The 27,793-nt window shown below is 36.3% G+C and overlaps 4 protein-coding genes across 6 annotated transcripts; 1 reads left to right on the forward strand and 3 right to left on the reverse strand.

Moving 5' to 3' along the window:
* Nucleotides 1-600: 600 nt before the first annotated feature.
* On the reverse strand, nucleotides 601-5,296 carry LOC104725490 (uncharacterized). The gene is given in 20 exon segments (XM_087474843.1): nucleotides 601-919; nucleotides 1,001-1,064; nucleotides 1,157-1,235; nucleotides 1,369-1,599; nucleotides 1,685-1,771; nucleotides 1,852-2,114; nucleotides 2,201-2,304; nucleotides 2,482-2,557; nucleotides 2,658-2,849; nucleotides 2,980-3,078; nucleotides 3,178-3,261; nucleotides 3,516-3,638; nucleotides 3,721-3,813; nucleotides 3,910-3,987; nucleotides 4,092-4,214; nucleotides 4,255-4,395; nucleotides 4,485-4,535; nucleotides 4,656-4,787; nucleotides 4,878-5,034; nucleotides 5,116-5,296. Coding segments are annotated over 20 exon segments (2,382 nt in total). The 5' UTR covers nucleotides 5,205-5,296; the 3' UTR covers nucleotides 601-803.
* A 106-nt stretch (nucleotides 5,297-5,402) lies between these two features.
* LOC104725491 (mitotic spindle checkpoint protein MAD1) lies at nucleotides 5,403-11,325 on the forward strand. 2 transcript variants are annotated; one of them, XM_087474848.1, is made up of 16 exons: nucleotides 5,403-5,816; nucleotides 5,906-6,005; nucleotides 6,118-6,278; nucleotides 6,381-6,578; nucleotides 6,673-6,765; nucleotides 6,869-6,985; nucleotides 7,548-7,795; nucleotides 8,135-8,306; nucleotides 9,046-9,162; nucleotides 9,251-9,454; nucleotides 9,722-9,884; nucleotides 10,186-10,276; nucleotides 10,363-10,432; nucleotides 10,688-10,816; nucleotides 10,909-10,947; nucleotides 11,038-11,325. In XM_087474848.1, the coding sequence occupies exons 1-16, from the start codon at nucleotides 5,625-5,627 to the stop codon at nucleotides 11,125-11,127; spliced, it is 2,184 nt and encodes a 727-aa protein (XP_087330974.1). In that variant the 5' UTR covers nucleotides 5,403-5,624; the 3' UTR covers nucleotides 11,128-11,325. The 2 variants fall into 2 exon arrangements, 1 of the variants encoding a protein (XP_087330974.1); XR_015572211.1 differs by having other exon boundaries at nucleotides 5,446-5,816; nucleotides 9,251-9,603.
* Nucleotides 11,326-11,632: 307 nt separating this feature from the next.
* LOC104725492 (chloride channel protein CLC-c) lies at nucleotides 11,633-16,151 on the reverse strand. The gene is made up of 8 exons (XM_087474847.1): nucleotides 15,637-16,151; nucleotides 14,855-15,055; nucleotides 14,452-14,629; nucleotides 14,051-14,313; nucleotides 13,419-13,688; nucleotides 12,121-13,252; nucleotides 11,943-12,037; nucleotides 11,633-11,848 (listed from the first exon to the last, which is right to left on the reverse strand). The coding sequence occupies exons 1-7, from the start codon at nucleotides 15,834-15,836 to the stop codon at nucleotides 11,948-11,950; spliced, it is 2,334 nt and encodes a 777-aa protein (XP_087330973.1). The 5' UTR covers nucleotides 15,837-16,151; the 3' UTR covers nucleotides 11,633-11,848; nucleotides 11,943-11,947.
* Nucleotides 16,152-21,539: 5,388 nt separating this feature from the next.
* Nucleotides 21,540-27,052, reverse strand: LOC104725493 (uncharacterized). 2 transcript variants are annotated; one of them, XM_087474845.1, is made up of 20 exons: nucleotides 26,520-27,052; nucleotides 26,368-26,438; nucleotides 26,026-26,130; nucleotides 25,849-25,905; nucleotides 25,680-25,750; nucleotides 25,446-25,545; nucleotides 25,285-25,358; nucleotides 25,096-25,196; nucleotides 24,903-25,006; nucleotides 24,767-24,820; nucleotides 24,622-24,677; nucleotides 24,493-24,531; nucleotides 24,228-24,372; nucleotides 23,937-24,118; nucleotides 23,796-23,863; nucleotides 23,639-23,711; nucleotides 23,501-23,562; nucleotides 22,472-23,405; nucleotides 22,090-22,380; nucleotides 21,540-21,991 (listed from the first exon to the last, which is right to left on the reverse strand). In XM_087474845.1, exons 2-20 carry the CDS (start codon nucleotides 26,431-26,433, stop codon nucleotides 21,703-21,705), a joined length of 2,871 nt encoding a protein of 956 aa, XP_087330971.1. In that variant the 5' UTR covers nucleotides 26,434-26,438; nucleotides 26,520-27,052; the 3' UTR covers nucleotides 21,540-21,702. The 2 variants fall into 2 exon arrangements, with proteins under 2 accessions (XP_087330971.1, XP_087330972.1); XM_087474846.1 differs by having other exon boundaries at nucleotides 25,104-25,196; nucleotides 26,520-26,722.
* Nucleotides 27,053-27,793: the final 741 nt, after the last annotated feature.

Genomic DNA, 27,793 nt, shown 5'->3' on the forward strand with positions numbered 1-27,793 from the left:
AAAAACAAAACAAAACAAAGAAGATAACACGTGAAACTAAGCTTATGTGTAATTGACTAAGCTTATGTAATTGATTATTTGTTCTTTTATGATTGTTTGCAGGTTTTGAATCCACTTCTCTAAAATGAAAGAAAAAAAACGAGAAGAAGGAGATAAATTGATTTGGGAATTTTTTTTATTTTAAAGTTTTCTAGGTTTAGTTTTGTAATTGGGTTGAATTTCGGTTTAATCTGGTGACATAAGTTCATTAGTTGGTTAATCAAATAGTAAAACCAATACTAAACCGTTTAAATCAAGATTCATGAGACAATAGATGATATATGATATTCCGAAGGAGAAATAGCACTAGAACTATGGATTTGGGTAGAAATAGATAGAGCAATTAAGTTTGTAGGAAATATATAACGAGATCAAAGATCTGGGTGAATCTGATACGATATGATAGTTCCGAGAGGGAAACAAGAGGTCGTTCCCCATTTATTCAACGTAACTCTTTCAGTTCTATGCACAGAACACATGTCCAGGCTGAGTAATCAAAATATCTTAATCCATAAGAAGATTCACATCAACATGTAACGGATCAAAAATAAGTAAACTCGGTTTGTTTTTATCTTAACAATTAATCTTCTTAACGATTCAGCCCCATCTGTATTGTGAAAAATGAGGAAGAAAATATGCATAATATTATCACATACAGGACAAAACTGGAGGACTTACACTAAACCACCTCCACAACCAAAGTAGAATGAGATTTCAGAGAAACTTAAACATCAACATCATCAGCATCATTCGATAAATTGGAATCAAAGGAGCTGCGGGTACAGAAGTTCAGGCCACTTGGGATAAGCACGCTTGTATAAGTTCATGCACACTATGTCATGTTGCTGAACCACTCCATTGAATATGCACTTCATCGCCCCTGCACAGTTCACATATATAAGAATTTTTTTAAAAACAGGACTCCAGCGTTTTAATATCTCTCCTAATAATAATCCCTTACCATGAGTACCCACTGGCTCCTTAACGCGACCACGACGCCCGCATTTTGACCACACTTCTACAGGCTGCACACACAAAGATTGTTCCATAACGCTTTAGCTTAATGTACGAACTTATACATAAGAAGTTTCAATCCATCATACTACTTTTCCCTCACCTTGAACCATTTCACATCTTCTGGGTTGTGGAACATATATCTGACTGAAGCTTTCATTTTTGATACTCTCTAAGGATACCTGAACCAAACCATATTTTGAAAAGCTTAGAATTACAGCAATCTTTTTACAGCAATTTTTTATATCTCCTTAGTTCCATGTCAGAACACTACTAAATGTGATCGTACTTGGAAAGAGGAAGGTGATAACTTACCCAGTTAATATTATCTTCTTTAAAATTATTTTGTTGGGTTCAATGCTTTTCAAGGAACCAAGGGCAGCAACGGCAGGAGCACCCGACCCTTCAGAAATCTTCAGAACTACCAAAGGAAGTGGCGGGAAAGATATTGGACCGTATACAGAAGCCAACGAGAAACCCCCAGGATGCAGGAATCTCTCCATCTTGTGCTTGTCCGAGCTAAAATTGTCGGTTGAAAATACCGGCCTGGAATTTCCCCCAGAACAATATTATTAAAGATTGCAAAGACTGAAAAGCTACTGCACCAGAAAAAGCAGAATTTTTTTGCTACCTTGCAATGAATTGACGGAAACCGACATGAAACACAAGCTCTTCTTTTGTTTTAATAGGAGCTTCGTAACCATCATACTTCTTTACGCTGCAAAGCATAGACAAAGGTGATGAGAAGATAGCTGGGAACCCAAGATCTCAACAAACAGATATCTAAAGAGTGATTACCTAAAATGCAGAACCGACATCTTGGATTCATGCTGCAAAAGACCAAATCCTATAATGGGTTTCGTCGTGTTCACAAGCGAGGATAGTTTAGAGGCGGCACCAAGAGGCACTTCTTTAATATGCATCCGTACATATGACCCAGTTTGTACACAGTCATCTCTGTCTTCTTCTTCCATCTTCAGGGCTTGCTTGAGCACAAGCTTTTGAGTCCTGGCGACGTTATCAAAAGCAAATATTCTGGCATAGTCCTGAGGTAAAGACTCCTGCATATGCCAACAAAAATAAAAATTAGCAACACTTTACCGTTTAATAAAAATAATGAACTTCCCATCAAAATCAGTGTTATTACATTTGGATCCCACGTGGAGGTTCTGAAGGATTTGAGACCCCTGTACTTTGCAAATCGTCTTCTTGCAGGAACATCAATAGGAGTTTCTACTTCATCAGGAAATTCTGACAAAACATAACAGATAATTTTAATTTACTTCTTGCAATCGCAATGAGTAAAATACAGCGACAAAATCAATAACCACAAACGAGATTCAGACAATCTACAAGGACTCAAATGAATATGTGCATATAATTAGAACTGATATAGCAAATAACTCCAGAGAGGGAATAAACACCAACCCTCGTCCTCAGCATGTGCCTCTTTGATTTTCTTGATTTCCTCCTTAATTTGTTCCTCTGTCAAGTCTTCATCGTCCTGTTAATGAGCAGATTGGCTTATAACTCTACCAAGATACTCAGATGATGATAAAAATACTGTATCGTAAGTCACAAAAGTAAGAGAGAAAAATGTTTACCATCATTTCAGAGTCGTTCTGAGTTGCACTATCAAAATCCCGCACATTCAGTGATTTTTCGTCATCCTCAAAGTCTTCGTCATACCTTCGTTCTTGGTTGGAATCCTCTCCTCTATCCAAGACCATACCGTCATCATCGGAATCACCATCATTAGAATCCTCTTCATCTGTGTCATCCACAATCCAAGCAGCCTGAAAACCAAATCATAACAACCAATATTAGAGAGGATTATATTATAACATTTCTTTTGGAGGAAATTACACCAGAGGGAAGAATAGTTAAAATAAGGGTAAGAACATCATGTTAAAAATATCCAGGAACCTGATATTCTGAAGTCCTTCGCCGCAAATTCCTCTTCTTTAGCTTCCCCTGTTTCTGATTTTTGTCAGCCTCAGCCATTTCTTCCTCTGTTGGCCATGTCTACGCAATGGAAGAATTACACAACAAGTGACTTTCCAGAACAAATAACAACACAAGCCAGCTGCTAGCTTCTTTTGTAAGAGAACTAATCAGACTTACCTGTTCCCCTGCTAAAGGATCTGGAGTGTTTTCAACTATTAAAGGCTCTTGTTTTATCGGATCAGGAACCAGAGACTTCAATACCTGGTCAACTCAAACACAGGTACAAAAGAATAAACTAAATTGACAAAGGGAAGGCCGTGAAAATAGTATCATGAAAGCACAATAACATCTTATTTCTCAACTGAGAAAGTAATCGTATCATGACATCTGACATGATTACAACAACCATATAAGCTGTTTGTCTATAGCTTTGTTTGAAGGATGTAGTTTTAGCACTAAAGTATCTTTTATAATATAAAAGTTTGTCAATATGTCAGAGAAAATATCATATATACCTCTTCATCATGTGAAACATCCAACTCCATGGTATTCTGATTTTTTCTTTCATTCAAGGGAAATGGATCCTTCAAGATTTCAATTTTTGAGAATTGAAAATCGCCAACGCCAGAAACGTGGACCTAATTTAAAGAAAAATAAATAAATAAAATAGGCAATGATAGAGAGTAGAATGGCTTGATGAGAACAGAATAGCTTGATTACCAGCTGATTTACAGAAAGTTTGCGAGCACGCAAGTAACCAGAGAGAAGTAGAGTGCAATTTCCTGAGCTTTCATCATCCACCACCATCCCAACCTATATGCACCATTCAAAGTTACAAAAATAAATTCTCTAGAAACCTTTTTCACATTAACAGAATAGATGTTCTGAATATAAGCATAAAGCAAACACCTTCTGAGCCACAACATATGGCCGTTGACTTCGCCAGTGAGGTACAGTAAGCCTTTGTGCCTTGAATAACCACATAAACTGCAAACATTCCCAGAAATATGGATTTTCAACTAATTCAGGACATCAAAACTATTGAAAACAACTTAGTAAGTTAATATAAGAAATCAGTCACGGAAATTTACCTTATGCAACTCATCTCTGGTATCTGCTGGATAAAACTTACAATCCTCAGGGAATTCAGAAGCAATTTGAGAGGCACACATCTTTTTCATCTCATTTTTCTTTTTCAAATCACTGGGTAAATCCTGCAATCATGCAAAACGACCATGAGAAGCAAGAACATACACGGATCAACACAGTGGTACTTGGTAGACCAATTGATCTAAGCACAGAAAGACACTGACTTCCGAATGAATCTATGAAGTTAGATTTATTCTCTTCCCATGGAGAGCTTGCAGATGCAACAAAAGCCATCAAATCAGCAACCTATTACCAGTAAAAAAAAACACAGTAAGCACCTATGACAAACTCTGGTCACAGAAAGAACCAACAAATGCAGACAATAAATCACATGCCTTGGCCATTTCCATACATGTCAAAAGATCCCCATGAGGCGCCTTTAACACCTGTGATATTTTTTTTATTCACAGCATTGATCCCACAAGGATTAGACTTCAGCAGTGGATGTATATACATATAAACCAATCTTAGTATACCAAAGACTAACAGAAATGGAATACACATACAGTTGCTCTTAGCTTATACTCGGAAGATGCAACCGTTGAAGAATCAATACCAGAACCATCAGAAGCTAGTAACTTTAAGACATCTTCACCAAGTGAATTCAATTCAACAGAAGCCGAGAGGGGAAACAAGACCTATCATCATTAGAAACACATAAACATAAGGTTGATTCCCCCAACAAAACACACATAAAAGTACCCAGCAATAGAAATGTAAACACTCACGATAACACGAGGAGCACTGTTTAATCCTCCTGATGCTCTCTTCTCCTTCAAAACAGCAGCCCTTTTCTGCTCTCGAAGCATCTTCCCACGCTGAACACGAGCAGCTCTAGCACCTTTAACATGGCTACTATCCGATTTCCCAATCCTGCCGCCATCTGATTCCATAAAAACGGATCAATTTTGGGAGAGTTTTTTCAGTATCTGTAGATTAAAAGAGACGGAAACGTTGAGGATAACTTGGGGTGAGGTTTTGTGGAGGTTGCGAGAAGATTTAGAGTAGAATTTAGTCTTGTGAGGTTTGTTAACTTGAACTCGAGAGTATACCATGGCTTCTTAGAGACAGTTGCTGGATATGGAAGCTCTGTAATCGGAATCGTGGGTTGTGATAAAATTCGATTCGACGGTTATGTTTTAAAAATCGGAGTTTTTAATAAACCCTAATGCTAAATGAAGAAGACGATCTCGTGTCATTATTTGTGCACGTGTGGGAATTATATAAATGGGCCTTTATTAACTTAGCCCATTAAGCTTTACCCATCTTATAGTTTTTTTTTTTTTTTTGCTGGCTATTGTTTTAATTTTTAACGAGACCGTCCGTCCGGCTCCTCCCTCCTCCGTCTTCACTCTTCACGCTCTCTCATCAAATTCAATACACAAAAAAAAAAAAAAAGCGGCGCTTCTGCATTTCAAATCCTGAATTCATCTCTCGCTTCATTGACAACGGAACCCTAATTTTACGACGCAAACATGATTTTGAGAACTCCGCCGCCGAAAAGGCTCAAGTCCGACGCTGGAGGCAGCCCTATCTCCGCCAACGCCTCTGGTTCCGGCAATCAGCTAGTTATCTACGAAGATTCTCCTCTTCCTGCTCCTGCTCCGCTGCAAACTTCTAATGATCAGTCCGATCAACACCTTTGCACCTACCAATGTCGCCAAATGGTTATTTATTTTACTCGTATCTCTTTAAGCCTCTAACGAAGATTAGCGAATCTGAGATTTTTTTGTTTATTTTCCCCGACTTGTTTTAGGTTAAAGCTGATGTTTTAGATGCATTTAGCAAAGCGGAGAAGCAAGTTCAGGAATATCAGACTCAATTACAGACTCTAAATGCCAACTTCAGCGAAGCAGGTGAGAGGGTCTTGATTCTGAATGTTTTAGTGAGTCTTTCTCGTTTTTGCTTTTGCTGCTATTGGGAAAAGATTTTGCTAACGAATTTGATTTTGTTGTTCTACTACAACAGATGCGGAGAGAAAGCAATTACGAGATCATTTCTTATACTCAAAGCAAGAACTGGCTGCTGCTAAAGGGCGTGAAAAGATGCTTCAAGAGCAGCTCCTTACGGAGATCAACAATTCCCAAGAGCGGTATACCAAAGAACTTCAATCTTGCCATGAACTGGAGGTTGATTTGTTTACTATGGGCTAATTCTGTTTACCTTCCTTCAAAGAAATTTGTCATTGGTATTAATATCATTATCGTTTTCCTCTTTTGACTTGACATCAGGTAAAACTTCAAAATGAAATGAACCTTCGAAAGAAAGCAGAGTCTTCTGCTGCAACAGCTGAAGAAAAAGCTAAACTTTTGGAGGATAAACTAACTCAGCTATCTGGAAGTGTTGACAGGGAGAAAAAACGTCTCAACAATGATATTGCCCAATTGGGTAAAGAAGCAAAGCTTTCTGTCTTTAGGATTGGTGCAGATGTAAGTACTAATTGTGAAACTTTTTATCTTGACTCAGGTTTTGGTTTTGGCTTCTCACGTAATCACCGTATTTTATGTTTTCCTTTGCTTTTAGCTTGAAAGGATGCAATATCGGGCACAAAACGCAGAGACGGAATCAAATCTTTTAAGATCACAGCTAGAGCATCTTAAACTCAAATTTGACGAAGTAAGCTATATTTGACTTGCATCTTAGAAATAATAACGCTAAACATAAGTTATCATTTGTTTTGGGAATTGATTTGCCGTCTCATTTGATTCTTATTTTGCAGTGTTTGCAAGAAAAGACTGAAGTATACAAGAAGCTGTCGTCATTCACTTCACAGACAGCATCCTCTTCAGATAACAGTGTATTAATTAAACATCTTCAGGAGGAAGTTAAACGCTATGTAAGTTTTACCAGTTCTTAGTATACCCGAGTAATGAATTTACAAAGTTGTTCCAGCATAAGATGGATCGGTTATTGAAAATGAGTATGAAAGTGGTCAGAACATTGATTGTATCCTTCTGTTTTATTCATCAATAGAAGCTGTACGCGTTCTTGATTACCATGACTAATCCTACGCTTTAGTACATTACATAACCCAGAATCCGGATACCTCCACAATGAATTCTATTTTTCTGTTGCTTACTCTGATAAGCAGCAAACCATGCTGAGAAAATATGCAAATTTCTAAACACTCAAATTTACTTGTAGTCGTTTTTAAAAATTGGCCTTCTTATTTACTCGGGCCATCTAAGACAAGTCCTAGGTAAAAGAGTTTACTTTTCAAGCAATTTGAGGTACTGAAGTAAGATGTTCTATTCATGTAATAGTTATGCACTCACATATTTTTCATCTTTTGAAGACATGTACCATTTATAGATTTTATTTCCACTTCTATACTTTCCATGTAATGTCTATTTAGTTTTTGTTTTTCTTGTCGATTTTGATTCTTGATAATTTATCAGGAAGCTGAAGTGCAAGAAGCTAGAAAGTTAAAATCACGGCATGTAGATGCTGAGTTGTTGAAAGTGAAATTGCTAGAAGAAAATAGCCGTAGGGAGAGGGCAGAGTCAGAGTTATCAAAATTTTATGAATTGCAGCAAAGCATGGAGAAGTTGAACAATGAATTGTCCTCTTGGAAGTCGTTGCTAAATGAAATTCCTGGTGTATCCTGTCCTGATGACATAGTTATGAAATTCTCGACTCTACAGAAGTAAGTACAGATTTTATCTTTTCACTAGAGTCTTCTTCTGATATTGTCTCGAATAATTATGCTTTCCATGAAAAAGTCTATGCAGAAGACTGAGGTGGTTGTTATGGGGGACATTTTCCTGACTTTTCCTAGGTGAACTAGATAGTATTTATCATAGACATTTGCAACACCACTTTTTCCAGATGTAGCTTTATAATTACTGATATTCTAGCTTGCGAGTCTAGCAGGTAAAGTTTGGGCCTGCTAGCATCTAGAGTACTGATTTCTTGTTTAAAGCACTCTCAGTTAACAACATGTATCTATGTTACTTCCTAGTGATTTGTGTTTCTGTCCTTGAAGTGAGGTGGTTCAAAGCTCTTTGAAGATTGGGGAAGCAAGTACACGTTTTAAACAACTGGAGGTGGCTCTGGAGGCTACACAACTTGGCAGACAGAATGCTGAAACTGAGGCTGCATTAGCGAAAGAGAAATCTGAGGCTCTCAAAACAGATGTGAAGAGGATTGAAGTAATGGTAAGATTGAAAACTGTTCCTTGTGCTGTGTAAGGGGTCAAAAGTGCATTTTTATATCTTGCTGGCCTCTATTTAGGCCTCTTAAAGTTGAGTTTTGATTCTCAAAGAATAAAGGATAACATTTTTAATTGGTGGCACTCAAATGTTCATCATCTTATATTCAATATTCTTTTTTATTGATTGTTTACTTGGTTTCTCCAGGTATCACTGTCTTTGCTTGGATATATACTAACTCAGCTCTGTAATTTCATGTTGATTGTTGAGCTGTGCATTCATAAGTAGCTGATATAAGCAATGGAGTTACTAGTTAGAGACGATATTCCTAGGATAATATCCCAAGTATTTTTAGATGTTCACGTTGGGGAAATTCTCTTGCAAAGAAGATAACTTATTTAGTTATCAATTAGTACATATTTAGTTTCTCTACAAAATGTGGGGAAAGGCTGTCTGTTCCTTATGAGTGTATTCAATTGTTAGATTTGGTGCAATTGCCTCATAGCGAACCATGAGTCTATCACAAATCTATGATGAGCTGATTTATTGAAAATATAATGTCCTTTCAGGATAGTGTTAACGTGTGTAGTCTACTGTTAGAATTTGTAGCAAACGTCTTTTTTTCTATACCATGAAACTATTACAATGCAAGGGGATCACATTGCTAGTGACTCACTGTAGATAACTTATATTTTCTATCCTTTTGTTGCACTATTACTAACAGATTTTTAATTTTATAATAAAGCTCTCTTTGGTCACGGTGGAGAAAGAACAGTTGAAAGCTGTTGTTAATGAATTAAGGAAGTCAACCAGTGAAGGATCTGTGCCTGGAGCTGGGGCCACAGATGGAACCCTTATTCAGGTTCTGGAATAACAGTGTTCTTGTTTTAAAGAATTTACTTCTTTTCTGTTGGAAGCGTAAGGCTTACTTAGTTTGCTTATATTTACAGGAGTTGGAATCTTCTCTTGCAAAGAAGGAGAACTATCTTAAGGATTTGGAGAATGATCTAAGTCAACTGAAGGATGTCAATAATCGCCTACGTAGTGAAATAGAACTTCTAAATGAGAAACTAGTCGATGAAGCAAGGAGGAATAAGTCGCTGGAAAGGGACAGTGATCGTCTTCTTTCCGAGATCTCTTTACTGGAGTCAAAGGTACAGACGTCAGATATGTGTGCTTGCAAAAGAAGATTGCCAAAGAAAAAAATTGCTTATGGAACTTTTACCTACCATGGTCGAAATGAATTTATGAGCTTTTAAGGGTGAATGGTGACTTTAGTGTCCTGCATCTTATGTTGACTTAGGTATCATGACATGTTTTATATTGTAAAAGCAACAGATGTACTATTTAGGACCCTTAACTTCTACCCAAGAGTTTGGTTGGAATAGTAACATCTTTTTTGTTTCCTTTTTATTTGGCAGCTGGGTCATGGTGACTATTCTGCTGCAAATACAAGGGTTTTGCGCATGGTGAATACTCTTGGTGTTGAAAATGAGGCAAAACAAACAATAGAGGCTTTACAGGCTGAGTTGCAGAAGGCAAAAGAAAGACTTCAAGCTGTTGAAGAATTGAAGAACCAGTCTGGTAAATTTCTAATTGTCAACCTTTTCCTATTTTTGATACTGGGGTTGCCACACGTCTACCATTTAATTTCACACTCACCATATAACTCAATACAAGCTGGAGAAGCGTCCTTAATTTATCTGGGAAACTAGTCTGCATCATAATTTGTGCCTTTGTGGTTCTTGAGATATAATAGGGAGGCCAAAAATCTTGCTGTTGGCCTGACTCAGGAAAGCTAGAGAAGAAACATTTTAGTATTTCAAAATTGTTATTCTAATTACATCGTAAGCTTTTCTGACAATATATTTCCATAAATATTCAGGAGATGCTGGGAAGCTAGTTGACTCTCATATAACTGGAAAGATTGCTCAACTAAAAGAGCAAATTGCTACGCTTGAAAAACGTGAAGAGAGGTAAGTTGTTGATTTTGATTTGTTTAACACTCTTTGCGGCTATGCCCTTGCTTTCTCATTCTGAACCATGTGCGTCTTTGTAACAGGTACAAAACTGTTTTCGCTGATAGAATTTCCGTGTTTAGAAGAGCTTGTTGTGAGCTTTTTGGATATAAGGTATGTCACTTGCTCATATCGTAGCACAGCACTTCAATGTCTTTCTTTGTCGAATTTCTTTTGTTAACTATCAAGTTCTAAAATGTAATGGACAATACTTTGTGATGAACTGGGGGTTATATGTTGCAAAAAGGCGTTCAGCTTTACTTTGTTTAGTTGCCTAACCTTCCATTATTTGTGTAGATAGATGACTATAAATTCTTGTTCATCTATAGTACTTGTAACCTTGTGAATTCCTTTTGAATACTCTGGCAGATTGTAATGGATGAACATCAGCGTCCCAATGGAATCCCAGTGACTCGGTTTACCCTCCAGTCTATATATGCTCAAAATGATGATGAAAAACTCGAGTTTGAATACGAGTCAGGAAACACCAGTATTCTAGTAAGTGTTTCTTGCAATATATAGAGCTTTGACATGTGGCATTTGAAGCTGTTATCTCAGTTAATTAACTGATACTGATTTAATTCCTTCAGAACAATGGGTATGCCTCTCAGGGTGAGATAGCGAAGCAGGTAAAGTGCAGACATATTTTTTTTTTCCTTGGTAACTACAGTATGTTCTTAGTTTAGTGTACAATCTCATTCTGTGTGTGTTACTTGCAGATAGAAATATTCATAAGGAAGTTCAACTCGATTCCAGCTTTTACAGCCAATTTAACGATGGAATCATTCAACCGCCGCACACTATATTGAGAGCAGTGAATCCTTATTCCCAACCCGGTTTTTGTATATTTCTTAAGCCTGCTGAATAGAAAACATGAATATCAAAAGCCGCAGCTTAGAACTCAGAGTCAGCACAGGACATATCTTTTATCTATCTCTGGTTCGCTATGTCTGCGAGAATTGTGGTGTCATTAACTCTATTTTGGTATGAAAGTAACTGGTTTGGAATTTTGGATTTACATAAAAAGAACGTAAGAGTAGATCAGTGCTCCAGATGAATGCATTATACAGTATTTGCTCCCTTTCACTTTTGAGTTTAATGAAGTTAAGTTAAGTTAGGCTTTTATTGTTTAAGTGAAGATTAAGCGGAGAGATTTGTATGAAACCAAGAACTTAAAACACCAATAATACCGAGGACCTACTAATACAGAAGATTAGAGCAAAATTGATATGGGGTTATAACATAAATACATGTGGTTTACTTCTTTTTTATTTTTGTTTTGAATAAATATTTGGTTTCGACTTGAAAAAGAAAAAGAAAACAAAAAACTCGTATCAGCCAATTCACCTTCATGACACAATCATCCTTCCCCTGTTTTCCAATAATCAATCTCAACGAATAATTGAAATAAACTAATTGCCGAAGTGACATTTTGGTCATCTGGGCTTTAACTTATTGATAATTCACATATTATTACATCGTCGATCTTTAGAAAACTCTTAAGGGCTTGTTTCTCCATTCCTTGTATACCTGAAAAAAAAAAAACTAAAGTGCATTAGATTGATAAACAAATATAGGAACCAAATGCAGGCAACAACAAAGAGTCGAAGACTAAAGGGCTAACCGTATTCACTTGAGGGGATCAATGTGAGGGTAGAGTCCCAGGACATGTTCCGGCATGAAATCATGCCTTGTCAGAATTCCAACAATAGGCGGTCTCTGCGATACAAAAACATTTTCGTTAGAACCATAAACAAGTCTAGCGAGAAAGAGGGTGAGATGAGAGAGAGAGAGAGACTGACCCCTGGTGTTTTGGGCACCACACACAAGTGGCGAAGGCCAAGTTGTCGGAAAAGAATAGCTGCTTTAGCTAGAGACAAAGTCTCAAGCACAGTGTAAGGAGATGTGTTAGTGATGGGATGGAGATCAACATACATCTCCATCTCCTCATCACTAAGATCCAAATCTTCAATCTTGAGCCCTTTACCTAATCCTGCTTTGCCAAAGTCACGGGCTTTGCAACTTCTCAGAATTTGGGAACCATAAGTTGTTCTCTGCTTCGAAAATCTCTTCCCTTGGAGAAGGACAAGGAGATGGGATCTCAAGGCAATCCCACATAACTCATAATCTTCTGTGAAAGGTGGCTCATCAATTACAGGGAAACCATTATGTCTTGTCATCTTTAACGCTTGCCATATTACCCCGACCTTTTCAACTCTAGAAAATGATATCAGAGATCCAGAAACTACGTCCTTTGCAACCAAATTGCGCATGTACGGTTCCGCATGGTCTTCCATGTATGGCAGTCCTTTCATTGTTACAATCTGGTCGTAGACACCTCTGTTGAAACAATCTGCAACCGTTTTTGAGATTAGGAGTACAAGCATCACCAGTGGCAGCATTAGGAGATTATTTGTAAGCTCAAGCAGTATGACACAGAGAGAGACCGTCATTCTCATCGTCCCTCCAAGGAAGGAAGCAGCTCCAAGCAGAGAAAACAGACCTACATCAAGCTGAGATAGTGGACCCAGTAGTCTACCAACTAGTCTTCCATAAGATGCTCCAGCAAGAATGACAGGAATGAAAAGTCCAGAGGGTATGGCTATGCCGTATGTTATGATGCCAAGGAAGTATACTGCAACAAAGAATATGGCAAGGGTGGATATATGGAATTCATTTTCAGATCTGGATGTGAAAAGATTGCGGATTGCATCATCATTGGTGTTGAGAAGTAGGGATGAAAGGTCATTGTAATGGTTTGGAGGACACTGGAAACTCTTATAGATGCTGGATCGACCTACACTTGGGCACTTGCCTTCCCCTATGCCAATAGGACATGGAGTACACTGTGTAAGCCATGGGAGACCAAATGCGCAACACGAGCTCAAAACAGAAACTGCCATAACAAGCATAATTTTAAATCTCGGACCTCTCCTGCAAGTTTATGGAAAGAACAAATAAAAATCAAAATCAAAATCAAAATAGGGAGTAGCCAAAAACTTCATCTGAAATTTGCTTTTGAACTTTCAGGCACAGCCTCGTAGCAATAGAGACAATAAATGATTTTATGAGAGAGTTAACTCGTTGAGAAGTGACATACTCGTTTATTAAGCTATATGTGCGGAGAACCTTGTCCACAAGGTAGTTATAAAGGCTTCCAAGCACACCGCCAACAACTCCAAGGAATACTACTGCTAGCAAATCTGGAGTGCTATATAGCACTGGCCCCGAGTTTACGTCAAACATGATGAGACCTCCTTTCCCAAACAGTCCACATCTTCCAGATCGACAGAGCTCAATCAAACTTCGTAACACCACTGCTACAACTGCAGTAGTGAAGAAAGTCCTCCAGAGAAGGGAATTTCTCCACCTAACAAGTTTGACAAAGTGAGACAAAAATTTCTTCCAAGTATGATATAGCAATATAGGCAAAATAGTCTACACTCTGTATCACCTAGAGTTTCTCACTTACTAACTGCCATCTGCATATAACAGTCATGTTGCATGACTTATGTTTTAAACTAGACAAACATGTGCACTTTATTAATACTTTTTCTGTATGGGGAGAAGCTTACTCTGTCCTACTTTTGAAATGTTCGTTTACTGCATTATAAAGAATTAGCTCTAATAACCTAATATATATAACTTCAGAGTCTTCCCACTACAGTATGACTTCATCTGCATAAGGTATCACTCCTAAAAATTATAAGTTAGATAGAAACAGAAAATCACCATGAAGCAGCTTCTTCAAGGGCGAAAAGCACTCCCCCAACTGGAGCACGGAAGGCAGCTGCAACACCAGCAGCAGCCCCGCAAGTGATCAGGTCTCTTCTGTCTCTATCGTTTTTAAAGAATCTGAGCCACTTCCAAGTCAGCCGGTACTTTCTGGAACCTCCTTGTCCAAGTAAATTAGCGATGCAAGCACCAGTATGCACCATAGGCCCTTCCTTTCCAACTACGAACCCGGCAGCAACTCCAAATATAGAGCCAAAGATCTGCCAATACGATATATTTCATATTAGAAAAAAAGATTACAGAGAATACGTCATAACATAATATTCTCCATCCACAAACAAGTGCTTCAATTCAAAATAAACAACAAAGATGCTTGGAAAGATGTTTTAGGATCCTACCTTAACAAAGAGGGTGCTCGGAGCTAATATTGAGTAAGCATCTATACCATTAAGATATGCTTTCACCTCAGGTATACCAGATCCTGCTGCTGCCGGAGCAATAAAAGCACAGAGTGAAGCAGCAGCAGTTGCCAAAATCAAGTTACAGCCAGCAAATGCAAAAAATGCCTGAAAGTATCTGCAGTTTTAGATTCGGCTGTCAAACATCATTCTGAGCCTCCAATTTCACATAGTAAATTAATCCAGGCATATATTGCTGTGACTATGATTCTTAATTCTCATAGCTGTATTAAGAAATTGAGATATAAAAACACAGCATCAACTGAATTCAAACAGGATAATAGATAAGGGTTAAACCATGCCTTAGAAGCAGAGATGAACAATGAAAGAGGTACACACTTACTTTTCCTTGAGCATGAGATTGCCGGTAAGCAAGAGCTTGAATCCAGCTATATTCTCAACAGCAAGGTTATTCAAAAAGCCAACAACCCCAGTGGCTAAACCAATAAGAAAAGCAAGCGCCCATTTGAGAAACGTATACTGAAGTATCTCAATCTTCTTCCTAGACCTCCAGTCTTGTTTGAAAAAATCATTCTCAAAGATCCTGCCAAACAAGCTTACAAGTCAACACCCTGATATATGGTAACATAAGCACAGCAGTAAGAGAGAGAGAGAGAGAGACAAAGAACAAAAAGAAAGAAAAAAAGTCAGTTCTGTCTGAAAATAAGATGTCAAAGTACTAAGACTATGTTATAGCCAGGTGAGCTTTGGCTCAGTGGCAATGATGACCACCGAGAAGCCAAAAGTTCCAAAAGCTTCAATATTTTTTTTATGACCATTGATGAAAAAATGATATAAAAAAGTACATGGGACCCAAAAACGTTACATAATCCAAAAAAAATCTTAGATCATTCCTTGATTCTTTTTTCTATTACTACCAAACAAATAGGACAAAGACACTGAAACTTCATAGACTCATAACATACAGAGCAAACACACAAATTTGAGATGATGTTTTATAATCTAATCGAAAACATTTATAAATATTAAAATCTAATTCCCAAATTAAAAAAAAAAAAAAAAAAAAAAACTTTAAGCAGCTAACAAACCAAAAAAAAAAGTGAAAGAGTTCTGTCTGTGGAGGAGAAGAAAAAAAGAGAATAAAAGAAGGGAGAGAACACAGACTCGTAATCAAGGCTTTCGATAGGACAAGAGTTAGCTCCGACAATAGCGATCTGAGAAGTAGTGTTCTTTCGATTCCTAGCGAGAAGAGGCTGTCGAAACCCGACAGACCCATCATCGAGAATCCCAGATATCTTCCTCTCGAAACCATGACCTTCGACCTCTATATCATGATGGTCTTCGCTCCGATCACCATCCATCATCGATTTCTCCTCCTCCCAAGATCTTGTTTTCTTATTTTTTAGAAAAGAATACAACTTTTTTGATTCCCGATCAGACAGACACAAACTTTTGAGAGGAGCTAATTTAATTGGATTCAGGGCACGAGAATCCTGGAATCAAAGAACCTCTCGCGCTCAAGCAGATGTTAAAAAAAAAGTTTATTTTTTTTAATCTTTTTTTTTTCTGGGGGAGGTGGTAGAGTTATGATGATGAGATTGAGAGGGGTCAGGAGTTTTGTTTTTTTTTTTTAATATGCTTCTCTTAATTTAGGCAAATCAAAAACTCTCTTCCTTCGTAAAGGATTTTATAAGGCAAATTATATATATTTTTCTCTATATTAAAAAAAAATAATAAAAAAAAAAGTCAATAATTTTCCGTTATGATATATTTTGATTTAAAAAAAAAAACAACGACTAATTCTAACAATGTGTGTGATATGATATCAAATTATTAATATCATATAATATTGCAAAGTTTTTTATTTTTTTTATTCTAACATAATTACAAAATAATATATCTTGAAATCTTACTTTCTCAGTTCTCAAATTTTAGTTTTAATCTTAATTTTGAGTTTCTAAAGTAAATTACCAATATTTTGAAAATCCTAATTTGCGTATATTCTTTTAGGTTAAATATATATATATATATATATATATATATTTGTATAGTTAAGATTTTAAATAATTTTTTGGATATGATATGATGTGAATTATATCTATCTTTTGCTTCCCAATAAAAATCGGGATTTCCAACAAGCAAGCTACCTGGGACCGGTGTAGGCATTGTCCACTTACAAACCACTGTCTCTGTCTGTTTGTGAGATTCGTTTCAAGAGAAAGAAAAAAAAAACATTCATCAATGCTTCAGTACATTATATAGTTCTTTAGACGGTGGCCTGATCGACCACGAACAGTAAAATGATTGTGACTATGTGTAAATTGATTGATCCCCTTATCCTTGCTTCCGATGAAATCTGCATGTGTGTCATGTGTGATCCTTTTTCGCAATTTTTTTTTAATTTCTTATTGTTCTTCTAGACTAATAAGTGTATTACATTCCTTTAATCTTGACATGCTTCACCAATTTGCTACCGAACTAATATATTGTTGTAATGTAAATATGTAATAATAATACATGTTTCATGTGAAGGCAACATGTACACTAGGACTCTCATCTACCATGTTCCTTGCCCTTTTTAACTGTCTCTTAGAGAGACTCACTTGAAAAATGTGATGAGACCTTTCATATATATTGTCGAATTTTCTACAAACATGGAGATGGAGGCATGGAGCCAATGTGAACTGTTTCCATTACTGTTCCAAAGTTTTTTCTTAAAGACTGTGGGGTTGGTGTGAACTTCTTCCAAAAATGTTTAATCAACTTGATCTTTCCTTCTTTTTTTTTTTCTTTTTTTTTTGCGTGGTTGTTTCAATTACACTATTTAGGTGTTGACTGGTTCTCCCGCTACCTCCCGCAAACGCTGCGTTTGCAGGTGGTAGCGGTTGCTAGCGATTGGAACCAATCACACAAACCGCTCACAATCGCTCCTAATCGCTCCCAATCGCTTCAAACCACTGAATTCCAAAAGCTGCTTCCCGCAAGCGTTTGCGGTTGCGGGCGATTGCGGTTGGATTTTTTGTTTTTGTTTTTTTTTTTGTAAAAAAAAACTTAAAAGAAATCAATGATATTGAAATTTTTTTTGGTTATATCTTCTATCTAACCATTTTACTCATTAAGGATGAGAGAAAATGAAGTACGGATACGATTGCAAATATTATAAAATAAACAATTAGAAGAACATAATATTCCAATTAACAATAACCCGAAAAACTTGATGTAAATTTAATGGCACATCACATATAAGTTCAAAAAAATCTAAATAAATATTATATTTCATCAAAAATTTAAGAAAATAAGATTATTTGTGAAAAATATTAAAACAAATCACCAGTGACTTTCTCAACTCTCACTTGACCATTCCTACCGATGCAACTACTGACCCACGATCTAAAAGAAAGGAGAAAAGATCTACGATCTAAAGCATATGTTTTGTCATTTGTCAAATTACTTGATTGAATTTTTGGTGAAAAGTCAAATGCATAAAGGAATAAGTATTTCAATATGAAATTTATTTATTTTGAATAATTATTTTAGTATTTTTTAAATAATTTTTATTTATATATCAAGTTTAATAAAAATTTTGGTGTTTTTAAACATTTATATATTATATATCACATTTATTATGTTCCAACCGCTATTACACCCGCTGGTCAACCAGTCGTAAACCTCCCGCAAATGAACCAATTTTAAACCGCTAAACCAGTCGTTCAAAACGCATAATAACGCTTGAAACCGCAATCGTCCGCTTCCACGATCTCCCGCAACCGCAGCGTTTGAACCAGTCAGGCCCTTAATAGGCAGTTTGCGTCTAAGTGTCCCCCATTTCTTATAGTTGAGTAGGACACGGATCGCTGGATTTTTATGAAGCTCCGAAATCCAAACTAAGATCAATTCTACAAAAGAAAAAAAAAATTGAATTGTGTCAAATCTATGTGGGACATATATATAAAAAAAGTTGCCATATACTATATATATTGCCCAAAAATGACAAACCCAACCGATGTGAGACAATATTCTAATACACTCCCCTCACGCTCAGGACTGGACATCTGTAGCGTGAAGTTTGTGGGACTGGACATCCACGGATGGTCCACAATCGGAATTGGGCCTAGGCTCTAATACCATATTAGTAATGGGCCTAACTCACTTTCAAAAGCTAGCTCAAAAGAAGAGGGTTACCACATACTATATATATTGCCCAAGAACAATCCAACCAATGTGGGACAATATTCTAATAAACATGTTGTATTATGGTGATTTCGGATATAAGTGCAATAAAACCTGTATTTTTTAGGAACAAAGCTTTTATGGAATGTTTTTGAAACTAAAACGATCTTTGATCTTTGGGCCAATAGCTTTCAAGATGTTGATTTTCTTTTTGTTAGAAGAAATTGTAATACAGTGATCATGTCTTCGCGAAGTATGGTTGTATAGCGTCTGTTTTTTTACTCTGAATGTTTTTCACCGCCATTTTGGCTATCAAAACATTTAATTTGTATGATGACTTTTTTTAATTCGTCAATATAATTAATCACTAATTCGACGGAAAAAAACGATATTGGTTTGGATTCAAGTACACATGAGGCAGAATAAGTCAATAACAAGATCCCAAAAACATCAAACGTGGGAAAATATCCATAATGTTCCAAGAATTACGTCGGCAAACATGGTTGCAGATTGAAAGATCCATGCATGATTCGAAATTTCATGGTTGTTGCATTAATAACTTGGACTTCACTCTTTGATGTTTATCGTCAAAATAATTTTTTTTTTCTAAAAACTTTTTGATCATCAAAGAGTATTGGGTAGTAACCGATGCTTCACCTTCCAAAATAGACACTAATTAGAGATCAACTTCGCGAGGTACATCGTTTCCTCAATCAAATCGGAGTGCCATTCGGACCTTAAAGAGGAGCTAAGTTCGAACAACGGATGCTTAATTAAAATGGTCGAGAGCCAAGCCAAGCCATGTGTGAATGATTTTGAAAGTCTTGAGCTGATGAAAGGATGCTCACGTAGAAGGGAGGGTCAGAACATACAGTCTGTCATTTTTTGGAAGCCACGAAATAAAATTCACTTGATAAATACATTTTAAAATCAGAGGCGGCTAAAACATCCATATCTAAATGAACTATACGTCTATACTTGTTATTAGGGCTATACAATATTATTTAAAACTATTAGTTTTTCAAATGAAGTATACTAATTATTAGGACCATATCAATTAAAAAAATATAGTCTTCTACTTTATAAATAGTGTGAAGTCTTAAACAAAGGAAAAATGGGCTGAGGATATATATAGTTTAACAATTGATAGATAGAACACATATTAAAAATGTCAATAAGCAAGTTTAGTTAATACATATCGTACAGAAAAATCCAATTGTTAATCTACAATTGTTTTTCTATGCATAGGAGAAACGTGTACACCACCTGCAGTCTGCAGACACCTTTATACCGAGCATATAAGATATTAAGAGTGATGATTTTTTAAAGAGTTGAGCAGATTACACTATAATGAAGTTTATATAAGATGTAGTCCCTATATCAAATATATGTTAATCGAAGACGGTGGAAGCCGTGTTTAGATGATATATCATTATCCTAAATAAATTAGGAATGATTAATGATGGTTTATTCCATGAAAATTGGTCAAATGCCATAAAATAAGATACAATTCATAAACAAATAAAGTTTTCAAAACTATAAAAGATTATTACTCTACTTTTCAATGTGTATTTTTCGATTAAATATTTAAAATTAATTTGGATATGATTTTTAAAAAATTATTGGAACAGTTTCTACATATTGCAGTTGGAATACTTTGTAAGTAGAGAAAATTAGACTTCTAATAATTAACTTAATTAGAAGTACTTAAATATCGTTGTTATATTGAACCCATTTGTAAGTAGACAAAATTGTCCAAATGGGTGCTTTGTAAAAGTAAAAATTGAGGAATGCATGGGTACATTATGCATATTAAGTATCATAACTCTCAATTAAATAGTAAGAAGAAACAAATTATTCAATCACATTTATTTTAAAAAATAAGATATTTTGGTTGATAAAAGTTAGAAAAATTATTAAAAGTCTTTTATTCAATTTATTCTACTCACTAAGATGAATTAAAAAAACAAAGCATTCATTTGATAAAAAAATGATTATTAATAAAAACCGATGGTGATAGATCGTGGATAGTGGTGGCTTTGTAGACAAGGGATGATGTGGACGGTGGAAGGTAGGTTTGTGAACGGTGGAAGGTAGGTTTGTGAACGGTGGATGGTACATGGTTACATGGTGGGTGGTTAGATCAAGGATGATGGATGATGTGTTTGTGGACGGTGATGTTGTGGACCTATGATTGATTTTTTTTTTTGACAACAAATAAAAAATTAGCTCATGGGATCCAATCGGAAAAAGAGTCATTTACAAAAGTAATAACATGCAGTTGGGTACGAACTTGTTGCGCCAGGCGATCCGCAAGCACATTATTCTTCCTATAAATCAAGGAAGTTCGTATCCAACCGCATGTTATGATTGATTATAAACCCAATTTTTGTTCATTGATATTTCTTTAAATTTGTGCATTTAGTAAATTATGATTTTAAGCACACTAACATTCTCAATACAAGAAAAAAAATGCATTAAATCAGGCTTCAGACAAGTATGACATAAAAGTGTGGAATCTCATTTGAATAAAACTTATACATTCTCAGACAATGAATTGACTGTCGAGGAGTATATGCATTTGCGCCAAATTGTCAACGTTGCGGAGCGCATCCTATCAAATCAGGCTTCAGAAAATTTGGTGTTTAAAGTTTAGGGTTTAGTTTTGAAAATTTAATTTTAAAAAATAATGTTATCATCGAACTTGAAAACTGATGCTAAATATTGAAGCGAAAATAGAAAATTTCATAATACTATATTTGTTGCCTTTTAATTAATCTATGTGCACTTTCAATTAGTTTTGATACGGATATTTCTTAAAAATTTAGAATACTTTACGTATACGTAATAATTGTCATCTAAACCTTTTGTAGCTAGTAAAAGTCGCTATGCACATGTAACCGAGAAACACATGTATATATATATCCCTTAAATGCTAAGACTACCTTGTTGAGGCTGTTGTTGTGCTAAAAGCAGTTTAGGTTGAACTTTTCACAATAGAACAAGCAAATTGTTATAATCAAGGCCGTAATGTACTGAAACAATGAGTGCAAAATGAATCTAAGACATAATTCTCCGGCAAGTATAGTCGAACAAAGTCTGGAGTGTGCTTTTGGGAGATGCTTCATTAGGTAGATTCAGAAGCCTAGAAACCCGAGAGAAACCGATATCATGTTTCATTAAAGAGTTAGGCTCTGGTTCTTGTTCTGGTTCAAGACCAAGTTGTTGCTGTTCTTTACTTGTTTTTGTTAGTGCCCATTGCATAGCCCATATTGCAAGGGGACGCATGTAAGTCAGTGATCTATACTCATCATTCGTGTTCCAAGCTTCAGGCGTCTGAAACGAGTAACTGTGTATACACAGTATCAGTAACTAATAATGGATATGAGTCATATGACTCAGAGTGAGAATGATAGAGAGAGAGAGAGAGGGAGAGAGCAAGCTTACCCAAGTCCGCCTTCAGACCAAGCAGCTTCATAAACGCCACTTGCAGTCTGAAACGCCATATCAACTAGACCTTCTTGGATCATTGTTGCAGAAAGAGCATATGTAACACCGGACCATATCTCTCGTGATTGCATAGACGCTGTATCAACTTTCCCACTGGGATGCATACCGTTTACAGCCCCACGTTTCCCATCTTTAATCTTCATCACATTGAAGTTGTAAACTTTCTCCAAAGCTGTTCTTGCCTTGTCTTCATCTACAATAGGCAAAAGGCCTGATGCTCTCGCGTACCTGCGATTATATACATCATACCACATCAACTCTTACTTCTAACTAAAATGCATAACAGTTATTACTTCTTTAAGAAAGGGAGGAAACAAACCATTGACCAGCTAGTTGATCAGCTTGGATAGATGAGCTATACGGACTTCCACTATTGTCATAGTTAAAATATGAACCATTCCACAACTGTTTCTCATATACAACTTTTGCTTTCTGAAACTTTTTCCAGAAATAGTCCTGAGAGTTCTTGTCATCAACTACGCGTGCCAATGCTGATGCAGCTTGCAGTGCAGCCACCCAAAGTCCACCAGAGTATGCGCTTACACCAGACGCGGACCATGTATCGTAAGTCTGATCTGGAAATCCTTCGTTCTCAATCATTCCATCGCCATCTTTGTCAAACTGAGCCATATATGCCATTGCAACATACACTGAGGGCCAGACAGCTGTTGCAAACTTCTTGTCACCTGTAGCAACCATATCCCGGTACACTTGGAGGACGAACTTGGGGTTCAAATCTTTCCACCGATCTGTATTGTGAAGGTTATAACCATTGACTTCAAACCAAGGGTCATTGATGCCTAAGTCATGAGGAACTGCACCAAGAACCTTCCTCTGAACCCATTGTCCCTCAGTAAGAGTTTTAACTTTAGTGGGATCGTGTAGCATCACCGCAGCAGCAAAGTCTCTCTGGATACTAAGTTCCAGTTTTGGAAACAGCATCACTAGTGCAAAAGATGAATAGAAATGAACATCATAGGTGTTCCACATACGATATTCAACCCCTTCTAGGTAAAGGAAGTGCCCAATGTTCTCTTCTCCTTCTTCCAGTAGTTTAGTGCCAAATGCAGAGTTTGATGCTGTTGATGCATGAAGTTCCTCAAGTGTAGATGACATTTTCTCAAGGACAGAGATAGCTGTATCATTCTGCCGCGGTACATCAGTAGTATCGTTCTTTAGACCGAGTTGGGACTTATCAAGTGAGAACTTCTTTTCTCTGACTCCTGCCAAGCTATGTACTGGGGATGATCCATCTGCAGAACAATATGGAAGGACTAACCATGAGAACACCGCGTCATAATGTCATGCTGTAAGTAAACTTTATCATATAAAAATCGTCCAAACGTACCTGTCCAAACAGTTCCTCCTGAATTAAGGTAATAAAGCTCGTTGAATAGAGTGATAGGGTACCTACAAACACCAAACACAGGTTTGTGATAACTTTATGAGCACTGATGTCTTATAGAAGCTGAAAAACAACCCTTACCATTCAGGCAGCCTTTTGTCTTCAAGTATTGGTCTTTGCCATGCTTCTATCCAGGACTCCCATTGACTATGTCCTGTTCCATACAATAATTGTCAGTGGAAGCTCATTCTTAGGTGAATCAAAGGAAATTATATTTTAAGAATGATTAGGTCTTCACCAAGAATAGCATCATATGCAATTTGTGCTGCAGCATCACCATGATTTCCGTAAAACTTTGAGTAACGCCTGAAAAGAGTTTGTTTTAGAAGGCTGACTTTAACCATCACTATTAAAAAATTCTGTAGCAACTCAGTCTTACCGAGAATATATTTTACCACTTGGAAACTGCACTTCAGGGCAGTCCCAAGCCAGAGAAAATGTGACAATGCGTGACTCTCCCGGTGGGACTGTTGCAGAGGCTGCTACTGCTGCCCCAATCGATGACCCGTGCTCCGACGGCATCGACACCTCAGAAGCCTCAAAGTTATCAAAAGAACCATTCTGCAACAAACACAGGAATATATATCAAATATCACGTTGACGAATGATACAATTATAGACAAGATGATAATGTTAGGTTCCTTGTAACATAAGGAAGAATATGCCAAACCTCTTTAATAACTTGCCACATATCTTTTGCTGTGATTCCATTCTGTTTTCCAGATACTATGAAAAATGGGCAGGTTGACACACTAACACCATCGGTGGACTGAGCCGAAATCGCATATGACAGTGATGGTAATCCGTTTGCTGTTCTGTATCAGAAAACATCCAGCAACAAAGTTGAAACATTAAGAGTATGATACTTAACCACCAAAAACATTTTTATCATGTACTAAATTGGTGCTTTACGCAAAGAATATGGAAGAACTTACTTATGGTGTAAAAGCACACCCTGGACTCCATCATTCATCCTATTATGATCATCAACATCAAGTTAGTACAGAAAAAGTTGAAAATTTTGCAACGACGAAGTATGATGAGTGAAGAGTATTTATTTATACATTATCTTGGAGTTGTAGTGGCCACCTGAGAACTCTGAATCTCCTCCAACAGAATTCTGAACAAAAAAAAAATCTCATGAGGATTGTGAAAGGAATGGTAAAAACAAAAGCCAAACAATATGACAGCATTCAACAATGTTCTCACCGCCCAAGTGAAGAGCAATGTCGCATCCGCAGTAGTGTCTCCGAGATTATGAAGCTGATGAATATAATAGTCAAACTCATCAGTACTATGGTAAGCTCTACAGCATAAGAATCTCAAAAAGAAACACTAGACATACTGTGAAAGTGAAAACAGACACAGGAAAGCTGCTTTCTTTGTAGTTGTGAGGTATAAAAGGTGAAACTTGACGACATACAATCCTAAGCTCTGGATCAGGTTCACCTATAGACCATCAAATATTAATGTCTCAGGCTCATAACACAGACGGAACAATATTTCTTAGTGTGAAATTATGTATAGAATCATATTACCCTCATACATTGTCCAGGACCTTGGGTATAAAGCATGATAGGTAGACTTGTCTCCTTTCAGATTCCAGTCCCAAGAACCAATTCCAGATTCTGACTCTTGTCTGTTCAAAATATATAAATGTCAATCATCTCAAAACAAAGAATATCCACCGCAAGCTAACAAGCAGCAGAGAGTGGTGTAGTACTTACTTGCCAAGCTTTGGGTTCTTAGGACATAACACGCTTGAGTAATTTTTTTTACCATTAGCACGTGAAACAAATGCCTGCATCAAACAGTTTGAAACATGGCTTAAAGTTCATCATCAGAAATATCCTAAAACCAGTTTCTTCCTGCAAAGTCTCTAACTTACTGAGAACTGATTTGCTAGAACTGGTTCATCTTCACATCTTGGAGGGAATAGTTGCCATCTCTGGAATTCACCTTTAAAACTCCTTCCTATGCTTCCAGCACTGCATGTTAGACCTTATCAATATTTTTTCAGTATGAAAGGTTACAAATATAATCAGAGAGATAGAGTTCTCCAAATGACTATTAAACATACCAATGTGATGACGTAGAGTGGTAAAAAGGAACAAAAACATACCCAATACCTCCAAGTGGAACACCATGGGAAGACGTTACAGAGTGCTTAGAGAATGGATCTATGAAAGCCAACTGAAATTAAATAGAAATATTATTACAATATGGCTTATGTACACAAATCATTTTGTCTAAAACTCTTTGATAGAACTGAAAAAGTGAAATCTGTTTACCCTTCCTTTAGCAGCTTCTTCTCTGACAAGAAACCATAACCGAATGCCAACAGGAGCCTACCAGAAACAAAAAAAAAAGATAGTGTTGATGATGACAAGCTTATCAAACAGTCTGAAGAATTCTAATAACAGTTATATATTTGAAACGTTTTGTTTGCCAATAGGTAGGTTAGGTACCAGCTGAAAAATCTCTTTAGGAGTTAGATTGAATTCCCGAGGAGCCTTTACGTCACTATCTATCTTTCTTTGCCATGTCAAAGATGCAGGTACCGCCGGATCAACCTGATTTTGACAAAATATTTAAAACCAAGACCAACATTACTTGAAAGATGCCGGTAACAACTTAACTTAGCACAGATTAAAAGAACTGCACAAATTTAAGAGTATAAGTATTGTTTGATGCAGATTAAAGAACTCCAAAGTTGATGGATAGGAAACTATAACAAGAACCCAGAAGTTTAAGCTATCCAAGTCAGTCTCTGTAAGAAAGCAATGACAACACAGCCATGTAAAGCTTACTTTAGTATCAGAAGAGTTGAAAGATTTGACATCTTCACCACTATCCATGATCTTTACATCAGACATTGATCCTGAAAACACGACAGAAACACAAAATAGTTGTAACACATTCTAAATTCATGAAGACGAACTGGGAAAAATTAAGTGAATACCTCAAAACGAATTGCTCTGAATCGAACAAGTGGATAAAAAGAAGAAAAAAAAGTATGGGTAACAAGAATAAAAATCGTGAGAATTGGTTGTGGCAGAGACGGAACGATCAAGCCGAAGAAGATTGATAGATTGAAAAAACAAACTTTGTGAAAGTGAGATTGAAAAATCGGGACTTTGTCAATGGTTACAGTTGGTGACTCTTATTGAGAAAACATAGTTTTGTTGTTATATGGAAGATTTATTAATAAAAAAAATATCTCCTGAATAATTGGACTAATTTAATTGGATGGTCGCCACCACAAACAATTATTTAAGGTTAAAAATCTTATTTATGAATTTTGATCAAAACATCTCAACTATTTTTTTCCTGATTTAAAAAAACTTTACTTTTAAGCAATGTATTTCTAATTGCTGATTACAAAAAAAAAAGTATTTAATTTGCAATTATTAAATTAGGATAATGATTAACAGACAACGCATAATGAATGAATAGATGGAATCATGGAAATAAAAAGAAAGAAATAAAAACCGTGTGTGAAAATTGGAATGGTGTTGTTTAATTTAAGGACAACAAGTACCAAAAAAAGGAGTAAAAACAATGTCCGACACGTTAATTGCATCATCATGCTTCATATGTGGACCTATCGAGAGAACTTAGGTTCTGCACGATTGCATCGTACATTTGTTTTAATTAAGAAAAGAAGTAACGAAGTAATATAAAAAACACCCCAAGTCAGTTGTTAATGTGAAGAAAAACATTACCGACATGACTTGAATGAAATAGAGAGCATCACGAAACGAACTCTATCCCCCATTCGTGTTTTACACGGCTTCCCTGTCAGTCTCCGGTTCGACTTAACATGTCTTTTTTACCTCTTTTTTTTTTTTTCTTCTCTCTCTTCCACGACTTGAACTCATGAGGTGGATGGAGCTTAGCCCTCAAACCACATGTTGAGCTACAAGTTCATGCACAATGTGGTTTGACCTCTATTTTCAAGTTGTTAATTAGTAAAATATATTTTTTTTTTTAAATGGGAGATTCTCATAAATAGTACAAAAAAATGTTTTTCTAAATTTAGCACAATATTTCTAAAACTCCAAAATAGCACTATATTGCAAAATCAATTTTTCAAAATTAAACTTTACATTCAAAATATTAAACTTTATCCCTCAAAAGTCATTAAATTTACTTTAAATGTGAAATTGAGAACTTAAACCTTAAAAAAAATTCAAAAAATTACTTTTAAATATTATAATGTCTTAAATAGTATTA

Source organism: Camelina sativa, chromosome 11 (genome assembly GCF_030686135.1).
Source record: "Camelina sativa cultivar CO46 ecotype springtype chromosome 11, ASM3068613v1".
In the NCBI taxonomy this organism is placed as follows: domain Eukaryota; kingdom Viridiplantae; phylum Streptophyta; class Magnoliopsida; order Brassicales; family Brassicaceae; genus Camelina; species Camelina sativa.